The 22,980-nt window shown below is 39.7% G+C and overlaps 1 protein-coding gene across 1 annotated transcript in view; it reads right to left on the bottom strand.

The window, feature by feature from the left end:
• LOC113095467 (partitioning defective 3 homolog B-like) overlaps window positions 1–22,980 on the bottom strand; it is an 84,359-nt gene that overhangs the window by 49,429 nt on the left and 11,950 nt on the right. The window contains exon 3 of the mRNA XM_026261005.1: window positions 6,420–6,537. Within this exon, the coding sequence (XP_026116790.1) occupies window positions 6,420–6,537 (118 nt within the window). The remainder of the gene's footprint in view (window positions 1–6,419; window positions 6,538–22,980) is intronic.

The raw sequence follows: 22,980 nt of genomic DNA, 5'->3' as shown, positions 1-22,980 counted from the left end.
TGATGTGCACATGCCCAATATGTCTTAAATATAAGACACATTTTTAAGATTTTTATTTATTTTTTGACCAAAGACAAATATATTTACTAATCAAATGATGTGCTTCTAAAATTTACATTGTATATTACATTGTGTTTTAAAGTTAAAATTGTTCACATTTGTGTTTCTGTGATTTACCATTCTCTACCATTTGAACTCTAGGAATAAAAACAGAAATTATAAATGAATGAATGAATGAATGAACAAATAAATACATAAAGCATAATGGACATGCATATTTTTGTAAGGATCTTCCATTATTTATTGATATGTCAAACTCATTTAAAGACAACATGCCCAAATTACTACACTGCATCCTCTGTCACCAAGCTCGTTTTTGCCACCATAAAGAATAAAAAGGCAGTTATGTTGTAAACATTAACTATTTTCAGTATGCAAATGAAAATGCTTTTATTAAAATACAAAACAGTAAATACAGTATGTCTTTCAGAGAACACTGGAAAAAGATAAATTATTTTAAAAATTAAATTGACCAAAATGTTATACAACACAATGTAAATGTTTCAAACTCACAAAAAACACCATGAAGACATAAATGTCAAGTGTGCAATATCATCTATAAAACTCTATCAGCACAGCATCAAATAAACACTGATTGTCTGAACAATGGAAGACAGAGAAAGTGTTCAGGAAAACAAACACCTGCTAGCTTTGACATAACATCATGATTTCACTTCATGACTGGAGCTAGGGGATGACTGTGTATGAATATCTCCTTTACTAAAACTCTTAATTAAAGTCTAAAAAGTTTGCTGTATGAAGCTTGAAAAAGAGAACAAAATGCTTTATCAATACGAAAAATACTATGTTTAACTATTGTTTTCATCACTGGTTCTGTAATGTATTCATTATGAGCTTATAATTAAAACAAAGTTACATCTTCTGCAAAAATCAAACCACTGCAAAGTCTAATCACTGATCCAGGGACCATTTCTGTGTGTGCGGGGTATAAAGAGTTAACGAGGTGAGTCCTTGTGCATGATGGAGAACTAGCATTATCTGCAAAAAATCCTGTAAGACAGAAGGAAGGAAATATTATTAATTACGTGCAACTTGTACATTACACCTCTGTAAAGATGCTGTATAATTAAATGTTAAATGCATCCATTATTGAAAGCAAGTAATTAATAGCAAGCTATAGTCATATGAATTCTTTTGATAGTGTCAGATGAGACCGTCCTGGGGCTTGTACAATATCATACAAGTGTTAAACTGGATTATTAAGTCTGTGATGTGCGACCGTGTTTAGGGATCATTTTTAAGACTTTGACCCTGTCCAGATACCCACACTTGCAGTCTTGGCCACTTGAGAGTGTGTGTATGTGACAGTGTGTGAACGAGACTTTGCCCGGTCTTAATAATGCCAAAGCACAGCGTCCTTAACACACACTAAACCTCTCCAATACTGCTCCGGAGCGCTATACAAAGCTTAGTGTATCCCATCATGCATCATGTTTTGGAATAAATCGTCAGACTTTTTGCCGAGATCTCACAAGAGGTCACGGAAAGCTGTCCAATATACAGTATGTGAAATATTGATAATTAGATATTAAAAATCTCTGTAAACACATAAGTGTCCCATAAGGCAGTGGCTCCCAATCCTGGTCCTGGAGAAGCCCAACACTGCACATTTGAGATGTCTCCCTGATCAAACACACCTGATTCAACTCATCAGCTCATCAGTGAAGACTCCAAGACCTCAAAAGTGTGTTTGTCAGATAAGAGAGACACCAAAACCGTGCAGTGCTGGGGTTCTCCAGGACCAGGATTGGGAAACACAGTCATCAGGTCATGAAAAGTTCGACACACACTTGTGGTCATCATGCTCACTTGAACACTAGGCCAAATACAGGAAAGACGTCAAATAAGTAATCAAGTGGTCAAGTGCAAAGATGGCAAGTGTGGGTATTTGGACAGTGCAACAGTTTAAGAAACAACAAATGCTGTACAATTTATAACAGCAGGAATGTTTGATAAAAGGGACAAACTATCACAGACTTACTGCTGCAAATGTCTGCCTCCACAGCTTTCTGTCTTCTCCATTTCTGAAGGAATCCCTCTCCAGAAACACCACTGGGCTGACTGCCTTTACGTCTTTTCAGCTAAAAATATACAAAAAAATAAAAAAAAGGGAGAGAAAATAAAATTGAATTATATACAGAATGTTAATAATGATCAGTGAGCAAAATATTTAGATATAATAAATATATATAAATATATATTTAAATATAAACTGATATGAATGAACTGCAAAATGGAAAAATGCATGTTTTATTATTTATTTTTAATTTGATTTTTTTTTTTTTTGGATTTACATTAAAAGGTATTAAAAGCATGGTACAGAACATATGATTACTGTGATATCTGTCATATAAAAGCACATAAAAACACTAACATTACAGTGATACAAACAGCTGGTTTGGTGATTATTGTATTGTTGTATTGATTATTAATATACCATAGTAAAACTACAGTTACAGTTACTAATGTCCTGTTTACTGTGTTTTAACTTCACATTTCATTTATTACTATTGTAAGAGTCGTGATTACCATGATTTTACTACAAATACAACTTACATCATTGATCCTGAAATTAATAATAATATAAAACGGATTGAAGGTCTATGGCACGTCACGTGGCAAATATAGTTTAATCACACCAATTAGCAGCTGTGTTCATTTATTTAAACGCAATGAAACTCAAAGACAGCCGCGGATGACCGATATAATACAGCCATTAAACATATGGCACTAATCTGATTAATAAATAAGACAGAATACATTTATAAAAGGCATTAAAAGAGCGTATTTAGGACTACTCACCCAAACTGTGGAACTGATAGCAAGTATCGCGATGTGTGCTGAATGAGACTTCTTGAACGTGATTTCATAGCGATAAACATCTCATGTCCTCGTCGTGTCGAATTCTGACGCCAAAAGTTTCCCACTGAAAGCAATGAAGGTCGTAGTGCTTCGATATTCGACGCCGAGAGGCACATTTGGCGTCATAAAAGTGACGCTAGGGGCGCTTGACCATGCTTCGGTTTTTGACGCCTTTGGAGTGAGAATGGGTTGCAATATATATATATATATATATATATATATATATATATATTTTTTTTATCATTACTAATCTTAGAAATGGTTTTGCTGTTTATTATTTTAATGGAAACCATGATACTTCTCAGGATTAAAAAAAAATAACAAACAACAACAACAACAACAAAGAAAAAAAACCTTTAACTTGAAATATTTAATCATCTACTTTTTAAAATTAAACATTTTAATTATTATTTGTGATCATTCTCCTTACTATTCAATTTACTTTTTCTGATTAAATAAAGTTTAAACAAAATTGTGAAGGCAATCCCAGAATGCACTGTGCCAAGGGGAATACATTTATTTTATTATTTTTTTACAAAAATACTGAAAAAAGTCAAGCCTAAATTTTATCTGGATGTCAGAAGTCCTTCACAAGTGAACTTGCGGTCACTGAGACAAGTACACCACAGTCATGCCTGAGCAATGCAGTCACTGAGTCAGCACTGAAATTCATGGAGTGGTCGAGCGAGTCATCAATCAATGTCTATACACACTCTATATCAACTCTACTGTAGTCCTGTAACACACTTACACAGAACAGTGATGAACCAGTAAGCACTGTGATGCTTCGCATAAATACAAAAGAAAAAACAAATAGCTATGACATCAGTTGTAGGATCCTTTGGCAGAGAAAAGCTAAAACATTTACTGGAAGCAGGATTGTGTGCTTGTGTAGCAATAGCTGCACGATTCTGGTCCTGAACAGCCCAACAAAACAAATACCAATCCAAATATATATATATTTTTTTTTTCCATTTGTTTGTGTTTACCGGGAACATCATTGCAGGTTGACTGAGTGAGATATGTACAGTTATGTCCATAAAAGGGCTAAATGTAAAAGCAGACGAGAGGCAGCTGTAACAACAGGAATTCATAATGTGTCTTTCATGAGAAGTATTTATATCCGTGGTGTATTGTAGACTACATCACAGTCACAGAAAAGGGTGTGGAAACTTCTGTGAATGTCTCTCCAAGTTTGTGTGTGTGTAAAGTCACAAGATTCTTTCATGTCACCTTAAGGCAATCGTCATCGTTTCCACAACTAATCATCAGGCCTGTAGGTAGTTCCAAACCATTTCACCGTGTGAAAACTGCTCACATGTTTCCTCTCATGCAAAAACGGCAGCTGATAACTTTGTTTTGCTTTGACGCAGCGAGTGTTTGTTTCCTTCAGTAGCTGAATAATTAGCGCTGAATAAATAGATAAATAAGCACAGACGAGCAAAACGAATAAATGCAGTGTCGACCTTAATGAGCAGGCTCGTTAGATTGGGTGATTGCTGTTTGGAGTTAGTTAATTTCGATCTGCCTCTCTAATCCCGCAGCCTGCGATGCTTCATTGTTCACCACAGCTCTTACAAAAACAGACATTAGCTCATTTGAATTTGAGAGGTATAACTATTGATCTCACACAAAGGGAATTACTGTGTGTTCTGAGAGAAAACAATAATGCTTGTTTGTCCCAATCCTAATAAAGAAAGGCATTTCTATGACTCCTGATTAAGAATGTTAAAGTCTGTTCGGCTGAATTGAGGCAGTATAGACAGATACTGAGGCAATTATCTAATCTGATTAAGGGGATGCAGGGTCCAAAATCAACGGCTGATGAGTTGACAAAATGTATCAGTTATACATATTTCTTATTAGCCATCACATTTGTATTATTTTTCATAAATACACTACCATTAAAAGTTTGAGGTGGTGAGATCTCTTTTGAAAGGACCCTGTAAAAAAAAAAAAAAAAAAAAAAAGTTTCAATTACATTAAACAGCCCAACTGTTTTCAACATGGATAATAAGAATTGTTTCTTCAGCATCAAATCTGCACATAGAATGATTAGCAGTGTTGGGTATAGTTACTTTGGAAAGTAGTTAGTTAGGTTACAACGTTACCATCAATTAAAAGTAATCAGTTATGATACAGCGTTACCTATTTATAAAAGTAACGCGTTAGAGTACTCATGCATTACCAAAAATTAAAAGCCGTTTGCAGCGGCTCACACATGACAGACACAGCCCCCGGCCCCTTTAAATGCACCTAGAAGTCGTGACTCCCGACAATGAATAACGTCAGTCATCCGACTAAATTAACACTGCAGGATAACAATAACAGGAAAGACAGTCAACAATAGGCTATTCCACATGGCGTTTTATTTATTTATTATCACAGAACATATTATTAATCAAAATTCGCACCTACCCAGCCCGGGTAGCCTAGGCTACTGTATATTATGAGCACCACAAGATAACTCCTGATTTTTCTTTAACTTTAAATAATGCAGTTATCAAAGTACAAGTATGCTTGTAAACACAACCTTAAACAGGCTTGCAGATTTAAATCCATTTAGAAATGATGAACAATCAGCCAGCCAACGATCTAACAGAAATTAACATCTGCCTGTCAAACAAAAATGATAACAAACCGAATTAAATCCTTCACTGCTACACAGGCAAATGACAAATCGCTTAATAGCCGAACTAATTATTATTAAAGTGTCACTCGCAGAGTGTGCATTTTACCGTTATGTTCTTTTCTTTTTCGTTGACAAATTGAAAATAATGTGCGTACTTCCATAAACCAAATGCTGTCCTCTCTGCCATCTTGCCGGGAGTTCGAAAAAAAAAAAAAAAACACACACACACAGGGTCAGGCGCAGGGCACAGACGTTTCAAAGCCATTGACTTTACGATCACAGAGCTTCGGCTCCGCTGATACATCCGCAGGTGGCACAGTAGACCTAGGCCTACTGTCTGACAAAAAGCAGGCTGCAGTCGGGATTTTCCTTTCCTTAAAATAAGGGATTACTTTTTAAAAAAAATAACGAAGTTACTGATTACTTACGCACGAAACTAACGCGTTAAGTTACACATTTCAGGAAAAAAGTAATTAGAGTACTATAACGCGTTACAAAGTACCCACAACACTGATGATTAGAATGATCATTACAATTATTTCTGAAGGAACATGTGACATACATTCCAACATAATACAGTTCATTCAAATTACTGTTTACTTATTACTGTTATTTACAGTATTTTTTGATCAAATAAATTCAGCCTTGGTGAGCTTAAGACACTTCTTTCAAAAACCAAAAAATCTCCAAGACTCCAAACTCAACTTAAACCAGTTACCAGCCACTGTCAATTTACTTTAAAGTCAAATCTGACTTGCATTGACAGTTGGGGATCATTAATTTTGGAACCTATGTGATGGTGAGAGTGTGTTTTATTGGGTGTCGTGTGGGTTTGATGTCTTACTCTACGCGGGTCGTATTCTGGTCCTCTCCTTCTGGCCTCCAGTTCCTCGGAGGATGGAGCTTCTTCCTCTCTACGAGCCTGGAGATACTCCCTCCTCATCTGCTGGATACCGTCCATGCTAGTGCAAAACCACACAATCTACTTAGCTCAAACATTAAATTAATGAAGAAATGTGGTGCTGTGTCATAGTGGCTAAAGATCTGGTAGCCAAAAGGTTGTAGGTTCAAAATCAATTGTCCCTAACAATAACAAGAATTAATAAAGTTTAAATAACATAGAATATAAGCTTTGTGTGTGATATATTGTGTTGTGGCACAGAACTGTGAAAGTGTGACTTGGGAGATAAAGTCCTGTCTGTCATCTCACAGCCTCTAACATAGAAACGCCAAAATCAATCTCTCAACGCACAGGTAACACAAACACAACCTTTCTACAACTGTTACTTCCCATTGTCAACACACAGAGCTGAACAGCCATTTCCACCATCTCAGCGAGGGGTAAATGCTAAGATCAGATGCTGTGGGTGAGGATCCTATCGTAAACTTCACACATCAGACATCATTCATTTTTTCAGGCCCTCAACCTCTGGGGCACAAAGCCAACTGTCTTTGAACAGCAACTGAAAATAAAAGGAAAAAGATTAAAATGTGAGGGGAAAAGGGCAACACAATAAGTTAAAGGAATGTATGCTCAATAAAGAATTTTTTTTGATAACCTAAATGGGATGAAACAATTACTATGACACTATAAAACAGAAGAAGCACATTGTAGAGCATAGAAAAGCAAACACTTAACTGTTTACTTAATGTGTTAACTATAGGCACGCCATAATAAAACAGTGATAAACAGTTTTTGTTTTCGATGTCTGTGAGTAGCCCCACCCACTGCCATATATCATTGGCCCCACTTTTGTTACTGTTAACTTAAATTAAAAAGAAAAAAAGTAACAATTAAAACAACTGCAGGAAGATGAGGGCGAGTAAATGAAATTAATAAATAAATAATAATAATAATTGGATGAACTATCCCTTTGGCTAATATTAACAAATGAAACCTTATTGTAAAGTGTTACCCTTAAATAAATAAGTTGAAATACTAAAATGACTAAAACAAATGTTGAAAATACGTAACAAAATTACTAAAACATTAACTAAAACTAAAATGAAATTCCGTAATAGTACATAAATACTTCTAAAATAACACGGTTTGATCCAAAATCTCCCTCAACACAGATTCATTTTAAACATCAAATGTTTTCACGTTCATATTGAGAGAGGACGAAAAAAAAAAAATTATATATAAGCACCCCATCTAGGTGTAAATATGTGCTTACAGTGCTTGACATAGTGAAAGATCAAGTGAAATCTCTCCCAGAAGAAAACAGACTTGTTTTCACAAGAGAACACGTAGTATTTTCATAAAAAAAACAAGTCTAGGCTGACCATTCAACAAAATTCCCTCATTCTCCCTTTAGACGCAAACAACAAAATTCAATTTCCTTTTTTTCATGTTCCTGACCAATCAGATTAACTGAGAGAGAGAGAGCAAGGAGAGTGTGAGAGAGAGAAACTGGAGAACAGAAGATGAATGAGACAGTAGAGGGATTAGATTAAGACAAAACAAATTAACATGTCTTTCTTTTAAAAGCTTGTTAGGCAGACAGCGCGAGTGCCAGGCATTCCAGAGGGATGATGCTGTGGGAACGGGCCAGGGCGATGTGACCTGGCGGCCACACGCACAATCCAGCTCTCGTACAGGGGACGCTGAACCCATGACAGTGATGTCTCAAAACATACCAAACGTCTGTACAGAAAAACACACACTCAGGGACACACAACAAAAAAGGTCCCACTGTGGATTAATAACACACACCCACACACAAAAAACAATGGCCGACCTCTCTCCATCATGCGCTGTCATAAACAGCCTTTTTCATCTGTTGTTCATTCAGGAACAATAAAGATTTGTGTGACTCAAGCAGGCCTAATGTTGCCGCTGTTGCTGCAGTCCTGGAGGTGTAACTGTGAAGCATGCTTTTAGATGCAAACAAACACACATTTCTGCTCATTTTTTTTTCTTCTGCCATGACAAAGCCATATAACAATTTGCATTTACAGATATTTATATAACGTCTATGCATTAAACACTTTGTTAAATATATGTTGTCAATTGATTAAAATATGAACAGTTAACATGCTTCAACAATAAACATATAAGCTCCATTTCAAGAAAAGAAAACTGATACCTAAAATAAAACAGATTCACTTCTAAGAACAAGTTTCATATTTTCTTAAAATTCTGCATTGAAGTGCACACTAATAAATACTTGCAATGCTTCAATAAGAAAAAACAACAACAACAACACAACAACAACAATAACAACAACAACAAAAAAACTGCAGAGGCCTTTTTTTTTACTGCAGATCTGCACTGGTGTTCACACTAACATTTCTATGAATAACTGTTTCACTTGTGGTGGATAGTCTACTTTTTGCTTTTTTTATTTATATATATATATATATATATTGTAATGGAAACAGGTCAATTTAGCTCAAAGGGAATCATTTAAGATTTTAAAGGGAATTTGAACAGAATCACTGTTTCACGGCTGTTCACGGAGACGCGCCTGCGGTTCAGTGAACGAGCCATTTAACATCAAATCTGCGCTGGATACTAATATCCAAACTATAGTGAAAACACTATCAATTTTGCACAGTAACAAGATCGGCAGTTTAAGACATTAACTTGTAAGCACAAAACACAAGATACTTCTCTTTTCAATATGAATAAGGCTTTATTAGATAAATCTAAGACATATAAACTAATCTAACTTATAAACGCACGCACTCACACATTCACACAAGTTGCAGGAAGATCGAAAGTTAGGAAAAGATGAGTTTAAGAGAATGTAAATATGGAATTCCAAGTTTACAGCAATATGTTAAATTGCATAGACATGAACAACCATCAATCACGTAATTAGCCCTTGCATTGAATTCCTCAATGTGACTAAAATTATATTAGATACACCAGCACAACAAATATCTGGGGGATACGTTGCCTTCGTTTTCTGTGAAAGGGACTCCCGTTGAAAGGGGTATCCCAGTGTCGCTGATTGGCTGGAAGTTCAATAGTGAAGTGACGTCTTGGGAAGCCCGTGGTTGTTGGGCGTTGGCTGAAAGTGTAGAGTCGTGTGCGCTGGTCGAAGTTGAACGGGCATCCGAGGTCAGGCTTCGGAGACTCGACGTTACAAAACTTAACTCAGAACACGAAACTCTCAAACGGAAAAAGAAAAGAAATAAAGTTTGACGAGACTCGGTTGTGTTCCTTCTCATCGTGGCATAGTAGCAGCAGGCAGGCCGAAGCACGCAGGAACCGCGCTCAAACAGTGATGACTAAACCGCATGGCTAGAAGCTACAAGCTAGCAGAAGCATAGCTAGAGACTAGAAACAGACATGGCTAATAGCAGCAGCAAGGGACTAAAAGCAGACTAAAAGCAAAATTTCATGGTGTCCAAAGTATTTAAACTTCCTTGTGGGCCACCCCTCAAATGTTGCCTTGACCAATCAGATATGGTCTTGGCTCGGGGGATCATAAATCATTTGTTTATCTTACCAAGCATGTGGTTCCTGCCTCGCAGGATCTAATTTTGTACATGATTCCTATAACACAATTATGATATATTTTACAAATAAATGATTGTCAGGACAATATAAAGCAAGAAAATTTGATTATATCAATACTAGACATGACTATGTATCCTATAGTTATCAAAAGACATACACAATAAGTGATTATACATGATAGTCAAATGTGTGGGTTACACATAAATGAATATGGAGTTAAGCAATGGAATGATTCATTTATAAGTCTTTTTGAGTTCATTCTGGTCCATATATAATGTACAAAAAGCAGTTTCTTTGCCATTCTCTGGCAAAGGGACTTTTCTGTGAAGACAAAGGTTTAAAGCCCTTCCCCCTTAGGAATTTCAGTCTGGTTCTGCTCGATGTGGGAAGTCAATGCAAGTATTTAACTTGATCTCCTGGGTTTACATGTGATGTCCAGTGTTGCATTTCAATCACGAACAATAAATTTGACAATCTCTTCTTCGAATTAAAATTGTTAATAATTGTTCTATTGGTGTTAATGTTGAAAGCTGTTGTGTGAACAAGTTGGTTGGTTGGTTATCTTGCTTGGTTCTTGTGGCACTAGAACTCATTTATGACTTCCTGAGGAGTTCTCGTTTCAATGCACACAGCTCTGATAGACTCTTTGATTTGTCTGGTTCGACTCATTTCTGCTACAATATATATATATATATATATATATATACATTGGGGGCATCACATTATCAGAAAAACAAAACAAAACAAGAAGTTCAGTGAGTTCAATGAGTGACGAATGTTGTTTTAATATTCACTTTAGTATCAGCTAAAGAAAATAGCCAAACGTACACCAGCAAACCACATGTGGGAGAAATGCTCTGAGGCACCAGAGCAAGAACTGCAGTGCGGCACAGATCAGGGTGGACAGCAGCAGGTCAGGCAGACAGCAGCTCATCTCGTGGGGGGAGACAGAGTTATGCCCCTTTTACAACCCTTCCATTTTTCACTTCTCAATCTCAGAGATTGGAGAGCTGAGAGAATAGAGCGGGAAAGTGTGGCAACATCCATCTTCTCTCTACCACACTCCCTCACAGCTACTTTACACAATTTATGAGGCACATAACACAAAAAAGAGAGAAAGAAAGAGAGAACAGGAGATGCAATCACAAGCAAGTCTTCCAAATCTCCTATTGATTGGAACAGATAATAGGGCCATAAAATACTAATACATAAAATATTATGACCTTTTACAGCTAAATTGACATTGACTTCGAAATAGAGCGATGGTATTATGCATAAAAACCTGCTGTGGCAGTTGTACTTCACAGTAATGGTGTCTGAAATGGGCCGATGCTGTTGATTTCTTGAGTGTGCGAATCTTTGTGGGATGGCGTGCAAAACTGCAGATCTAGACCAGTGCATTAATTAATGTCACAAGATAGCAGAGTCATGACAACAAACGCAACTAGACAAGCAAAATAACATTACCAGCTTCCAAGTCTTTCTCAGAAAGAGTAATCCAATAATAAATTGAGAGACCCATTCTTAGATATTAGACACTTAAATCTGTGTGGAATCATGTTTTTGGATATAGAGACAGAGACCACAGGAGAGTTAGAGTATTTCAATGAAATGTACTGGAGACCAGTGGCTTTACCATGTTGTTAAAACATTGCATAAAATTCCTCCTGTGGTGTCATGCAAAAAAAAACGAAAAAAAAAAAAAAACATGAATTCATCCAAACATTCAACATTTAAGGATCTGAGAACACACAACAGAATAAATCAGCATTGCTCTAAAAGGTATTTGGCAGTTGCACAAACCACATACACGCACACATCATAAAGCACCAAACGCGCACATTTATTCTCAGCCTGTGGTTCCCAACCAAGCCATTTCCCCCACAGCGTCTGGGCTCTGCAGTTATGCTTTCAACACTCCATCATGCAGCCATCATATCCAGAACGCCTTAATTACTGCTGCCATTTTGACTGAGTACCCTCCTCACCCTCCAAATGAATAACACCATCAATGTTTAATAAGGGTCCTGCTCTAATCAAAGACACAGGCACACACCTCTCACTCAAATACACATGAGTGCACATACACTCACCCACGAATATACACATAGCCTCCAGTTCCAAACATAATCATAAACTAGCTAGTCACGCACAGAGGGAACCTGACATTAATATGGCCACAGGCTATGAAACAGCGGTGATGGAGGAAGGGAGAGAGCGAGAGAATATGTTCAGAATGGCATACTATAATCCTAACCATTTTCTACTATTTTTGCACTGTGCATACTGTGGATGATATACCAAAGTTCTGTAAGCATGGAATGGATGGAACATATGATCTACCCCAAAGTATTCGGTATACAAGCACAGAAGAGCATATCCTAAAACACAATGACCTCATCTTGACAATCCGTTTTAAGTGTGCTAAATAAATTACTTGGAATATAAAATAAGAAAATATTTATTTTCTTCTGTCTCTTAGGCTCATCAAGGCTGCACTGATGTGATAAGAAAATGCAGCAAAAAAGTAGAATTGTGAAATATTATTACAATAATATAATATTATTATAACAAATATTATAACAAGTCTTCTATTTTAATACATTTTAAAATGTATTATATTTCAGCATAGCAGCCATTACTCCAGTCTTAATTTTCACATGCTCCTTTTTTATTATTAATATTGAAACCAGTTGTGCTGCTTAATATTTTTGTGGAAACTATGATACATATTCATGGACACTTTTATTATTATTATGAGGATTTATTTGAAATAGAAATATTTTTGTAACATCATAAAATCTTTACATGTTTAAAATATCTCTCTCTCTCTCTCTCTCTCTCTCTATATATATATATATATATATGTGTGTGTGTGTGTGTGTGTGTGTGTGTGTGTGTGTGTTTATCCTACTAACACCAAAATTGTGTATGTGTGTACATTAAATAAAATGGATAAAAATAATTTGCTTTTACTTCAGTACAATTATTACATTTAGGAAACAACATGTTGTATTGCACATGTTCTGGAATAGTATTAATGGGTCAAAAAACAATTTAGAGATGCTTTTATATCATACAGGGTGTCTTGTAAGGGGATCATCATAATTAGGGGTACTTGAAATATATATATATAAAAGTGCATACAAAACGTCCCTAGGTTACATATGTAACCCTAGTTCCTCGAGGGAACGAGACGCTGCATCGAGCGTTTTTGGGGAAAGCCTTTGGCAAGAACAACTCTGAATATCGTGTGCAATCAGTTCAATGGAAGAGCGTGAACCAGGAAGCTATAAAGGCGGGATATATTTTGGGGAACGATGTGCCAACGCTGCCAGACTACCAAACCCCTGCCTAGTGTGTATCCGAAGAGCACAGCTAAGGCGAGAGGACAGAAGAGCCAGGAGCAGCTCGCATATCGAGATTGTAAAATCTGGCGAATGTAGAGAGCGTGGACCACCCCGCAGCGTTGCAGATGTCCAAGAGGGACACACCTGCTAGAAAGTCCTTAGAGGCAGCCATACTCCGCGTAGAGTGAGCCTTGGCTCCCAAAGGAAGGGGAAGACCAGAGGACTCATAGGAGACGTTGATAGCCTCGACTATCCAACGACTAAGGGTCTGCTTAGAGGCAGGGGAACCCTTTTTAGGAGGACCATAGCAACAAGCAATTGGTCAGATTTTCTCCACAGGGCAGCTCTGTGGATGTATGCGTCCAGTGCTCGCACTGGACACATACAGTTTAGCTTTTCCTGGACTGGCTCCCGAAAGGGAGGAGGACAGAAGACCTGCAGTATGACAAGTTGTGGTGTGACAGAGGGAACTTTAGGAACATAACCCGATCGAGGGTTAAGAATGCTTTGGCCATACCAGGGGCAAAATCTAGATAGTTAGGGGCCACAGAGAGGGCCTGAAGATCTCTAACTCTCTTTAGAGAAGTAATAGCCAGTAATAGGGCAGTCTTAAATGTCAGATGTCTGTCTGAGATGTCTTGAATTGGCTCGAATGGAGCTTTGCAGAGAGCCTCTAACACCACAACCAAGTCCCACGGGGGAATACGGGACCGTACTGGAGGTCTCAGCCTCAGTGCACCTCGGAGGAAACGTGTAACTAGGGGGTGTCTACCCGGTTACTAATCACTGAAAGGGACGTGGTAAGCAGCTATGGCCGCCACGTACACCTTTAAGGTGGAGTGGGTTAACCCCACAAAGAGCCTAGCTTGTAAAAACTCCAGAACTGTACCAACTGGGCAGTTAACAGGGTCAAGGTGGTGATCTCTGCACCATGAAGTGAAGAGTTTCCACTTCAGGGCGTACAGTTTCCTCATAGAGGGAGCTCTGGATTGGAGTAGGGTCTCAAGAACCTCGGTTGAGAGACCAGCTGCTAACAGTTGTGCCCCCTCAGGGGCCACACCCACAGCTTTCACAACTCTGGGCGAGGGTGAATTATTTTGCCCTGCACCTGAGAGAGTAGATCTGTTCTGATCGGAATCTCCCATGGAGAGCCGTCGCGGAGAGAGTTCAGATCTGCGAACCATACTCGGCCCGGCCAGAACGAGGCTCCTAATAACAGACGGACCCCGTCCCGGCGTACTCTCGCCAGAATTCCCGGGAGCAGAGCGATGGGTGGAAAAGCGTACAGACAAAGCCACGGCCAAGTCTGTGCCATGGCATCTAGTCCCAGTGGAGCTGGGTGAACTAGAGAGAACCAGAGGGGACATTGCGATGTCTCTCGATTTGCGAAGAGGTCCACCTGAGCTTTGCCAAATATATATAAATATCACCTCGGGGTGAAGCATCCACTCCACGGACCTCGGCCCCTGTCTCGACAGCATGTCTGCTCCCACATTCAATCTCCCAGGAATATATACTGCTCTTAACGAGAGAAGTTTGCCCTGGGACGACAGGAGGATCTGGTATACCAGCTTGTATAAGGGGGATGAATGCAGACCCCCCTGGTGATTGATATAAGAGACTACCGCTGTGTTGTCGGTGCGCACTAACACATGACAGCCTCTCAGGTCTGGGAGGAAATATTTCAATGTTCAATATACTGCTAGTATTTCTAGACAATTGATGTGCCATGTCAGATGGCGACCGCTCCACAGACAGCGGGCAGGGTGGCCATACATGACTGCACCCCAACCGGTGAGGGACATGTCTGTCGCTAGCGTTACACGGCGACCAAGAGCTCCCAACACCGGGCCCTGATTCAAGAACCAAAGTTTCTTCCATATGTCTAAGGCACGAAGGCATCGCCACATGACCTGAATAGTTCGGAAAGGATTTCCCCTCGGGGAAAACCCCTTGGTCTTGAGCCACCACTGTAGGGGCCTCATGTGCAGGAGGCCAAAAGGTATCACGTTGGATGCAGCTGCCATGAGCCCTAACAGTTTCTGAAACTGCTTGACAGTGAGTGACTGGCCTTCTCTTACTCTCTTGACTGATGTGAGGATCGACTCGATCCGAGCAGGAGACATACGTGCCTGCATCGTGGTCGAATCCCATACTACGCCTAGATAGGTGGTTCTCTGAACTGGAGGCGAGATAAGTATATGGGCAAGAACGACACCTCGATGTCGAACTGCCATCTGCTCTGATTGAGCTAGAATCAACCAATCGTCGATATAATTTAGAATGAGAATGCCCTGCATACGGAGGGGTACCAGAGCCGCATCTACACATTTCGTGAACGTGCGGGGTGAGAGTGCAAGGCCGAAAGGAAGTACTCGATATTGATAAGCTTTGCCCCCGAAAGCGAACCTCAGAAACTTCCTGTGTTGTGGAAGGATGAATATGTGGAAGTATGCGTCTTTGAGATCTATTGTGACAAACCAGTCCTCAGATCTGATTTGGGCTACAACCTGTTTGACAGTGAGCATTTTGAACTTCAGTGACATTACTGAGAGTAATAGTAGGGGCTACCCTCGAGGTCACTGGAATTCTGGCATCAGGACCTCTTAGTCGAAGACTTCCTAGCTTCGATAACAGTGCGAAGATCAGATTTTAATCTAGGAGCCCCCGACTCACGCTTTGTTTTTGAGCCTCGCGGTATGAGGAGCCAGCTAGTGGTGTGAGTATCTCCCATCCAGATAACCCACAAGAGCGACGAGGGCGGAAACTCTGGAACGCCGCCGCCTGCTTGCGTGCCTCCTGGAACCTGTCGACGACAGTATTGACTGTGTCTCCGAACAGGCCCGAGGCTTGGAGCGGGGCGTCCAGGAGGCAGAACCTGTCACGATCTTTTATTTGGGACAGGTTCAGCCATAAATGCCTCTCTGTGGCCACCAAGGCTGCCATAGACCGCCCAATCGCGCGAGCGGTCTCTTTGGTGGCGCGGAGGGAGAGATCAGCGGTTCGTCTAAGTTCTGCAATATCGTCGGACTTGATCCCCTCTCCCTCGTCTACATCTCTCAGCAGGTCGGCCTGATATGCTTGGAGGACGGCCATAGTGTGAAGGCACGCCCCCGCCTGACCTGCTGCCCCCTTGCCCATTAATGCTGATGTAGTTCTTAACGGTTTTGTGGGCAAGGCCGGAGCCTTCAGAGACGACGCCGAACCAGGTGACAGTTAGCTCGCAAGCGTCTGTTCGACCCGGGGCATCGCTCTGTAACCTCACTCATCGAGCCCCGTAACATTTCCATAATATTGAGAATCGGGGCCGAAGAGACGGGTTGAATAGGGGTGTTTCCATGACCTTGCTATTTCCTCGTGGAGTTCGGGAAAAAAGGGAAGGCTCCAGGCTGGAGGTGGCTGTCTGCACCTCAGACACCGCTCTAATCAAGTTTACTTCTCTGCTGTCCATGTTTTTTCTCTGGGGCCATTCTATCTTTAACTTCTCGACAGCACGAGTTACCACCTCCAGCAGCTCCTCATACTGGGGCGAAAGGGGTGGCGAATCCCTACCGACTGTCTCCACATCCACCTCATCGGATGAAGAGAGGTGGAGTGTCGACCCCTCTCCCTGGGGGGAAGAAACCGACGAGCGTGCTTCCGATCCCAGAGTTTGGGCGCTGGATCTAGCAGATGAGGAAGGAGATAAGGACTGGACCGTCTCCATTCCCTCCGCCAGATCCACCTGCGAACCCCAAGAGTGCAGCAGCCGCTCTGCCTCGGCAGAAGCGGGGCCAGAACCGCGGGGAACGCTGGCGAAGGCTCCCTCCTCGAAGAGAGCCCTCCGGGATCGAAGCATCCACATCGGCAATCGATCACAATGCGGACAGTCGGCTCCCTCGAGAGCCGACTCAGCGTGTTTCGACCCCAGGTAAACCACGCATAAATCATGTGTGTCTCCAGCCGTGATGTAGCACTGGCATGGAGGAACACACAGTTTATAGCGCAATTTGGATTCGCCCTTCACGTGTCTCGTCTTTGCTTTAGACTTTGGCATTTTAGTCTACTGGTACTGGACAGACAACAGTAAATAAGACTTACAAGACAGACTTATGAACATGCACACACAGAGCGCTTGCTGAAAGACGCGAAGCTGAAGCCAGCTGCGTGGCACGTGCCTTTATAGCTTCCTGGTTGCTACGTCACCCCGTCCGTGAGGTCACGCTCTTCCATTGAACTGATTGCACACGATATTCAGAGTTATTCTTGCCAAAGGCGTTCCCCAAAAGCGCTCGACGCAGCTCGAGTTCCTGAAGAGGAACATTAATTGCAGATTCAAAAATTCTAACGATAATAATAATACAATATATATATATATATATATTACATTTTATATAGTGTAGTTCACACACTATGCATTAAGCAGTGAGAGCAGTTCAGAAGAACGGGAGAGTAATGATGGGTGGCAGCGGGAATCAAATAAGGGCACTGGCTTTCTGGATAGCGTTTCTTCTGATAAGCTGAGGCATAGCACCTGGTGACTGAGAAAGGCTTAATTTGCACTCTGCTCTTTCCCTCACAGAAGCTCATTCTACAGGAGTGTTACAAGAGAAAGTTCAATAAAGGGTAAAGATATTTATTTTCTCTCTCTCCCAGTGGCAGGGGAGCATGGCATTAACTACAGCCAATGGTATCGATTCCCCTGGGTCGGCGACGTGTCTGTGTGACTGTGACGAGGGGGGATTTAGTGTTCGGCTGTGAAACAACAAGAGTTGTGATTTTATCTATTCATTTCATACTCAAGTGAGTGACAGGATAGTTGGCCAGCCCGGCATCTCATAAAAGCTGAGAGATGGGAAATATTAAATAAATGGAGTCCTTAACAACGTACTGAGGAACCTTCCCTTAAACTCTGTCATAATTTACTCACCCTCATGTTGTTCTAACCTCACACGGTATCTGTACATCTGTAAAATACACAAGTTTTACATCAGAATGCTGAATGTTTTGTTCCATAAAGAAAAAAAAATATGCAGATATGTTTATCATTATTATTATTTCTTAGTGTTGTTGTAAACGTTGGCTGTTAATAGAATAAAATAATACATAATCTAATTTATGATTAAATGCACTATATTCTACTAGCCTTTGGCAAAGCAGACCATCATAATTTAATTACAAACATATATATATATATACAGTTTTGTTATATATATATACAAACACACACACACACACTGCATAAACAAAATATTAGTTACATAGGGTTAATGTTAAACATATTTATTACAATATTAATAAAAAGATCACTATATTAATACTTATAATGCCCAAAATAAAATAAATAAATAAATAAATAAATACTGCATTAATCCTGTATAATTAACATTTGATTTGTATTAAACATATTTCTTTTAATATTAATGAAACTATTAAATGAACTCTGAATAATTATAATGCACAAATTATTATTATTATTATTAATTACAAAAATCTGACATTCTGCTAAATATTATTTGTGTTCATATATTTTGTGTTATCATACAGGCTTGGAACATCATGAGAGTAAATGATGACAGAATTCCACAGACACGCGCACCATGTGACACGTGCAGAAGATCTCAGCTCTTTTATCCTCCGTCGCAGCATGTTCACATCTCTCCGTTCGACTTCTCACCCGCAGTGAACAGTTTTGTCTTGACACAACCCCCTGCTAGGTCTGAGGGAGGCCTCTCTCTCTGTGTCTATGTTTTCATGCTGGAGAGAAACAGATCAGCAAATCTTAAGAGTTGGAGGAATTATGGTTTAAAATTGGTAGGGCATTCATTAATCCATCAGACATGTCTGCTTTAGACAATGGAGACACAGACATCCAGAGAAACACCAAACAGATCTGTACGGCATAGAGCAATCTATCCCTTTATCTTTGAAATGGACCAAGAAACAATGCTGGTCCTAAAGAGCAAGATTTACACACTGTATGACAGACATCATATTCTGACCTGGAGAGCAGCGGAACAGTTCCGAAATGCTGGAATTAACACACACACACACACACACACACACAAAATCAAATGGGGGTGCTTGTGAAAAACACTGAGGGCCGTCAGGGGAATCTTGATGTAATCCACCAATTTGATTCAGAGAAGCTCATCTGGTTGATAATCGGCATGCTTCTGTCAATCACATGCTCCCAAATCAAAAATCGTTTCCATTCAAGCACTCTTTATCATACTTGTTTAACACACATTATTACCATATTACCCCAGGCCAACAACGAGAGCTTGAGTGGGTAAGTACACCTGAGAAAGCAGCTGAAGAAAAGACATTGTAATCTGAATTTTCTAAACAACAAAACCCTGAGGACACAAGAAGCTTTGTGGATTTGATCAATAAAGTATGAAAGGTCATGCAACACAATAAGTCATGATTAAATTTAATATAAAGTATAGCCTTAAGTGCTTTACCACATATATAACTTGAGCTGCATTTCCACCGATATTACCCAGAAAAATTGTACCAGGACATTTTTTTCCCAATAACTTTTCGCCCCAGACCTATTTTATGTGTTTGCACTGCGGGGGCAGTACCGTGAAATTTAGGATAATAGTCTGGTGATGTAGGTCTGTGTGTGTTTCTCAATACAAAGTACGCAAATTTCAGACTTGCATCCTCTGTAATTCAGACATTGCGAGTTTGACTCAGGAGTGTGTTCTTCCGTGTACAGGACAACGCAAGTCCAGTAATTCTGCAAACAGCAGCGTAGCCCACTTCATAATGTCAGTCTCGTCTGAAATACTTTTAAAACTACATTTCCTGACACAATAACAGAAATATTAGTGAAAATTATCAGAATAAATGGTGGTTGAAATCACAATGTTGCGTGAACTCAACCAATCAGGATGTTTAGCTCTCAAGTCCGGCCCCCGAAAGTTCTGGACCTTTGAAGAAGTATTACCTCGCGAGCAGGAACTTTCTGAGGGGCAATTTTTAATCCAGAACTTTATTTAGATCCTGGTTCCTGCAGTACACACCAAGTACCAGCCCTAAGTCCCTAGTTTTTGGGTAAGTTCCAGCGGTGGAAACAGCTTCACGGCTTTAGTAAAAAAAAAATTCTCATTCCATATTTAACTTATTAAATTAAACAAAAATACCACTGGCACACCCAGGGTATAGGGTTAGAATTGCTGCATTATTCCAAATAAATAGATTATGATCCACAAATAAATGTAACGAGATTCACAAAAATATATCAAATTCACAAATAAATGTGAAGAGTTTCACAAAAAAATATAAAACTCACAAATAAATAAAATGAGATTTGCAAATAAAAAAATATATTTTTACAAATGTGTTTAATGTCACAAACACAACTCTATCTGGCATTTATTTATTACAACTTTTCACTAGTGAAGGGAAGTCAGGTTCTTTTTTCGAAAACTGGTTCTTTTCGACATGTAATTTCAATTAACATGTCATGCATTACAGGTAACGTAACAACAGCATATGCCCCTCAGTTCACGCATACTCGTATTATCTGAGACGATGCCACTGCAGGGGGTGACAAGGGGGAATAAAACCGAGTCTCATGTAATATTCAGTGGAAGATCTTACCCCAAACGTATGTCTGTATAATTAGAGCAGTTGGCAATCCTACTACAGGCGCACATCGAATCTACCCGCATCTTCACACATATTCTTCATCTTGCACTCAATATTAAGTAATAGTTTATTTAATCTAACAAACTAATTCAGTAATTCTAAATGTATAATAAATCCGCTGACTGTTTCGAGGGCTGCTTCCTCAAGGAGGTTGCATTTTGTAGGCCACAATACGTCAATGAAGTTGCCTCGTTTGAATCATTAACGTTAGATTCAAAAGTAAAGAAATTACAACAATTTACACCTCACAATGAATAATGGTCCATTTTAGAATTAAGACACCCTTGATGTATGTGGCAGACACATGCGACAGTCTTCGAAATGGTGCTTGAGAGCAAATAATAACTTATTAAATCATGGTGTAAATTGTCACACTACATCACTAGTTATGACAAATGATGACAAGAACCTGTTAAAATTTCAGTTAATTACTGTGTTCAATTAGCATCACTCACCTGTCTTTACTCCTCTTGATCGGCCATGTTGAAGAGACTGTATCGAGTGACTCGTGTTCATGTGTCTGTTCCCGCCCTGGTTGTTATGCAAAACGTGATTGGTTGGAGAGAGAGCGTGCTATGATTGGTCAGTGCAACATGGGCGTTGTCTGATTGGGTTAAGTAGACGGTGAGTGGAGTCCACTTATTTGTGGATTTATCTGCATGTCGGCGCTAGAAGTGTTTCAAATCCACAAATGCACAGGAAGCGATCCACAAATGCGTGCAGTGATTTATCAGGAAACATGGTGTTAGCTTTCACTGTTATGCTGATGATACTCAGCTCTATATTTCCTCGCAGCCCGGGGAAACACACCAATTTGAAAAACTAATGGAATGCATAGTCGATATAAAAAATTGAATGACGAGTAATTTCTTACTGCTAAATTCAGAAACAACAGAGGTGTTAATCATAGGGCCTAAAAACTCTGCTTGTAATAACCTAGTACACTGTCTAAGACTTGATGGTTGCTCTGTCAATTCTTCGTCATCAGTTAGGAACCTAGGTGTGCTACTTGATCGCAATCTTTCCTTAGAAAGCCACGTTTCTAGCATTTGTAAAACTGCATTTTTCCATCTCAAAAATATATCTAAATTACGGCCTATGCTCTCAATGTCAAATGCAGAAATGTTAATCCATGCATTAATGACTTCAAGGTTAGACTATTGTAATGCTTTATTGGGTGGTTGTTCTGCACGCTTGGTAAACAAACTACAGCTAGTCCAAAATGCAGCAGCAAGAGTTCTTACTAGAACCAGGAAGTATGACCATATTAGCCCGGTCCTGTCCACACTGCACTGGCTCCCTATCAAACATCGTATAGATTTTAAAATATTGCTTATTACTTATAAAGACCTGAATGGTTTAGCACCTCAGTATTTGAATGAGCTCCTTTTACATTATACTCCTCTACGTCCGCTATGTTCTCAAAACTCAGGCAATTTGATAATACCTAGAATATCAAAATCAACTGCGGGCGGCAGATCCTTTTCTTATTTGCCGCCTAAACTCTGGAATAACCTACCTAACATTGTTCGGGAGGCAGACACACTCTTGCAGTTTAAATCTAGATTAAAGACCCATCTCTTTAACCTGGCATACACATAACATACTAATATGCTTTTAATATCCAAATCCGTTAAAGGATTTTTAGGCTGCATTAATTAGGTAAACTGGAACCGGAAACACTTCACATAACACCGTACTTTCTACATCATTAGAAGAAGTTTCTGTCTTATTCCGAGGTCACTGTAGCCACCAGATCCAGTCCGTATCCAGATCAGAGGGTCACTGCAGTCGCCCGGATCCAGTACGTATCCAGACCAGATGGTGGATCAGCACCTAGAAAGGACCTCTACTGCCCTGAAAGACAGCGGAGACCAGGACAACTAGAGCCCCAGATACAGATCCCCTGTAAAGACCTTGTATCAGAGGAGCACCAGGACAAG

The sequence above is a fragment of the Carassius auratus genome, unplaced genomic scaffold (genome assembly GCF_003368295.1).
Source record: "Carassius auratus strain Wakin unplaced genomic scaffold, ASM336829v1 scaf_tig00215734, whole genome shotgun sequence".
Classification (NCBI taxonomy): Eukaryota; Metazoa; Chordata; class Actinopteri; order Cypriniformes; family Cyprinidae; genus Carassius; species Carassius auratus.
This window is presented reverse-complemented; position numbering and strand designations above follow the sequence as displayed.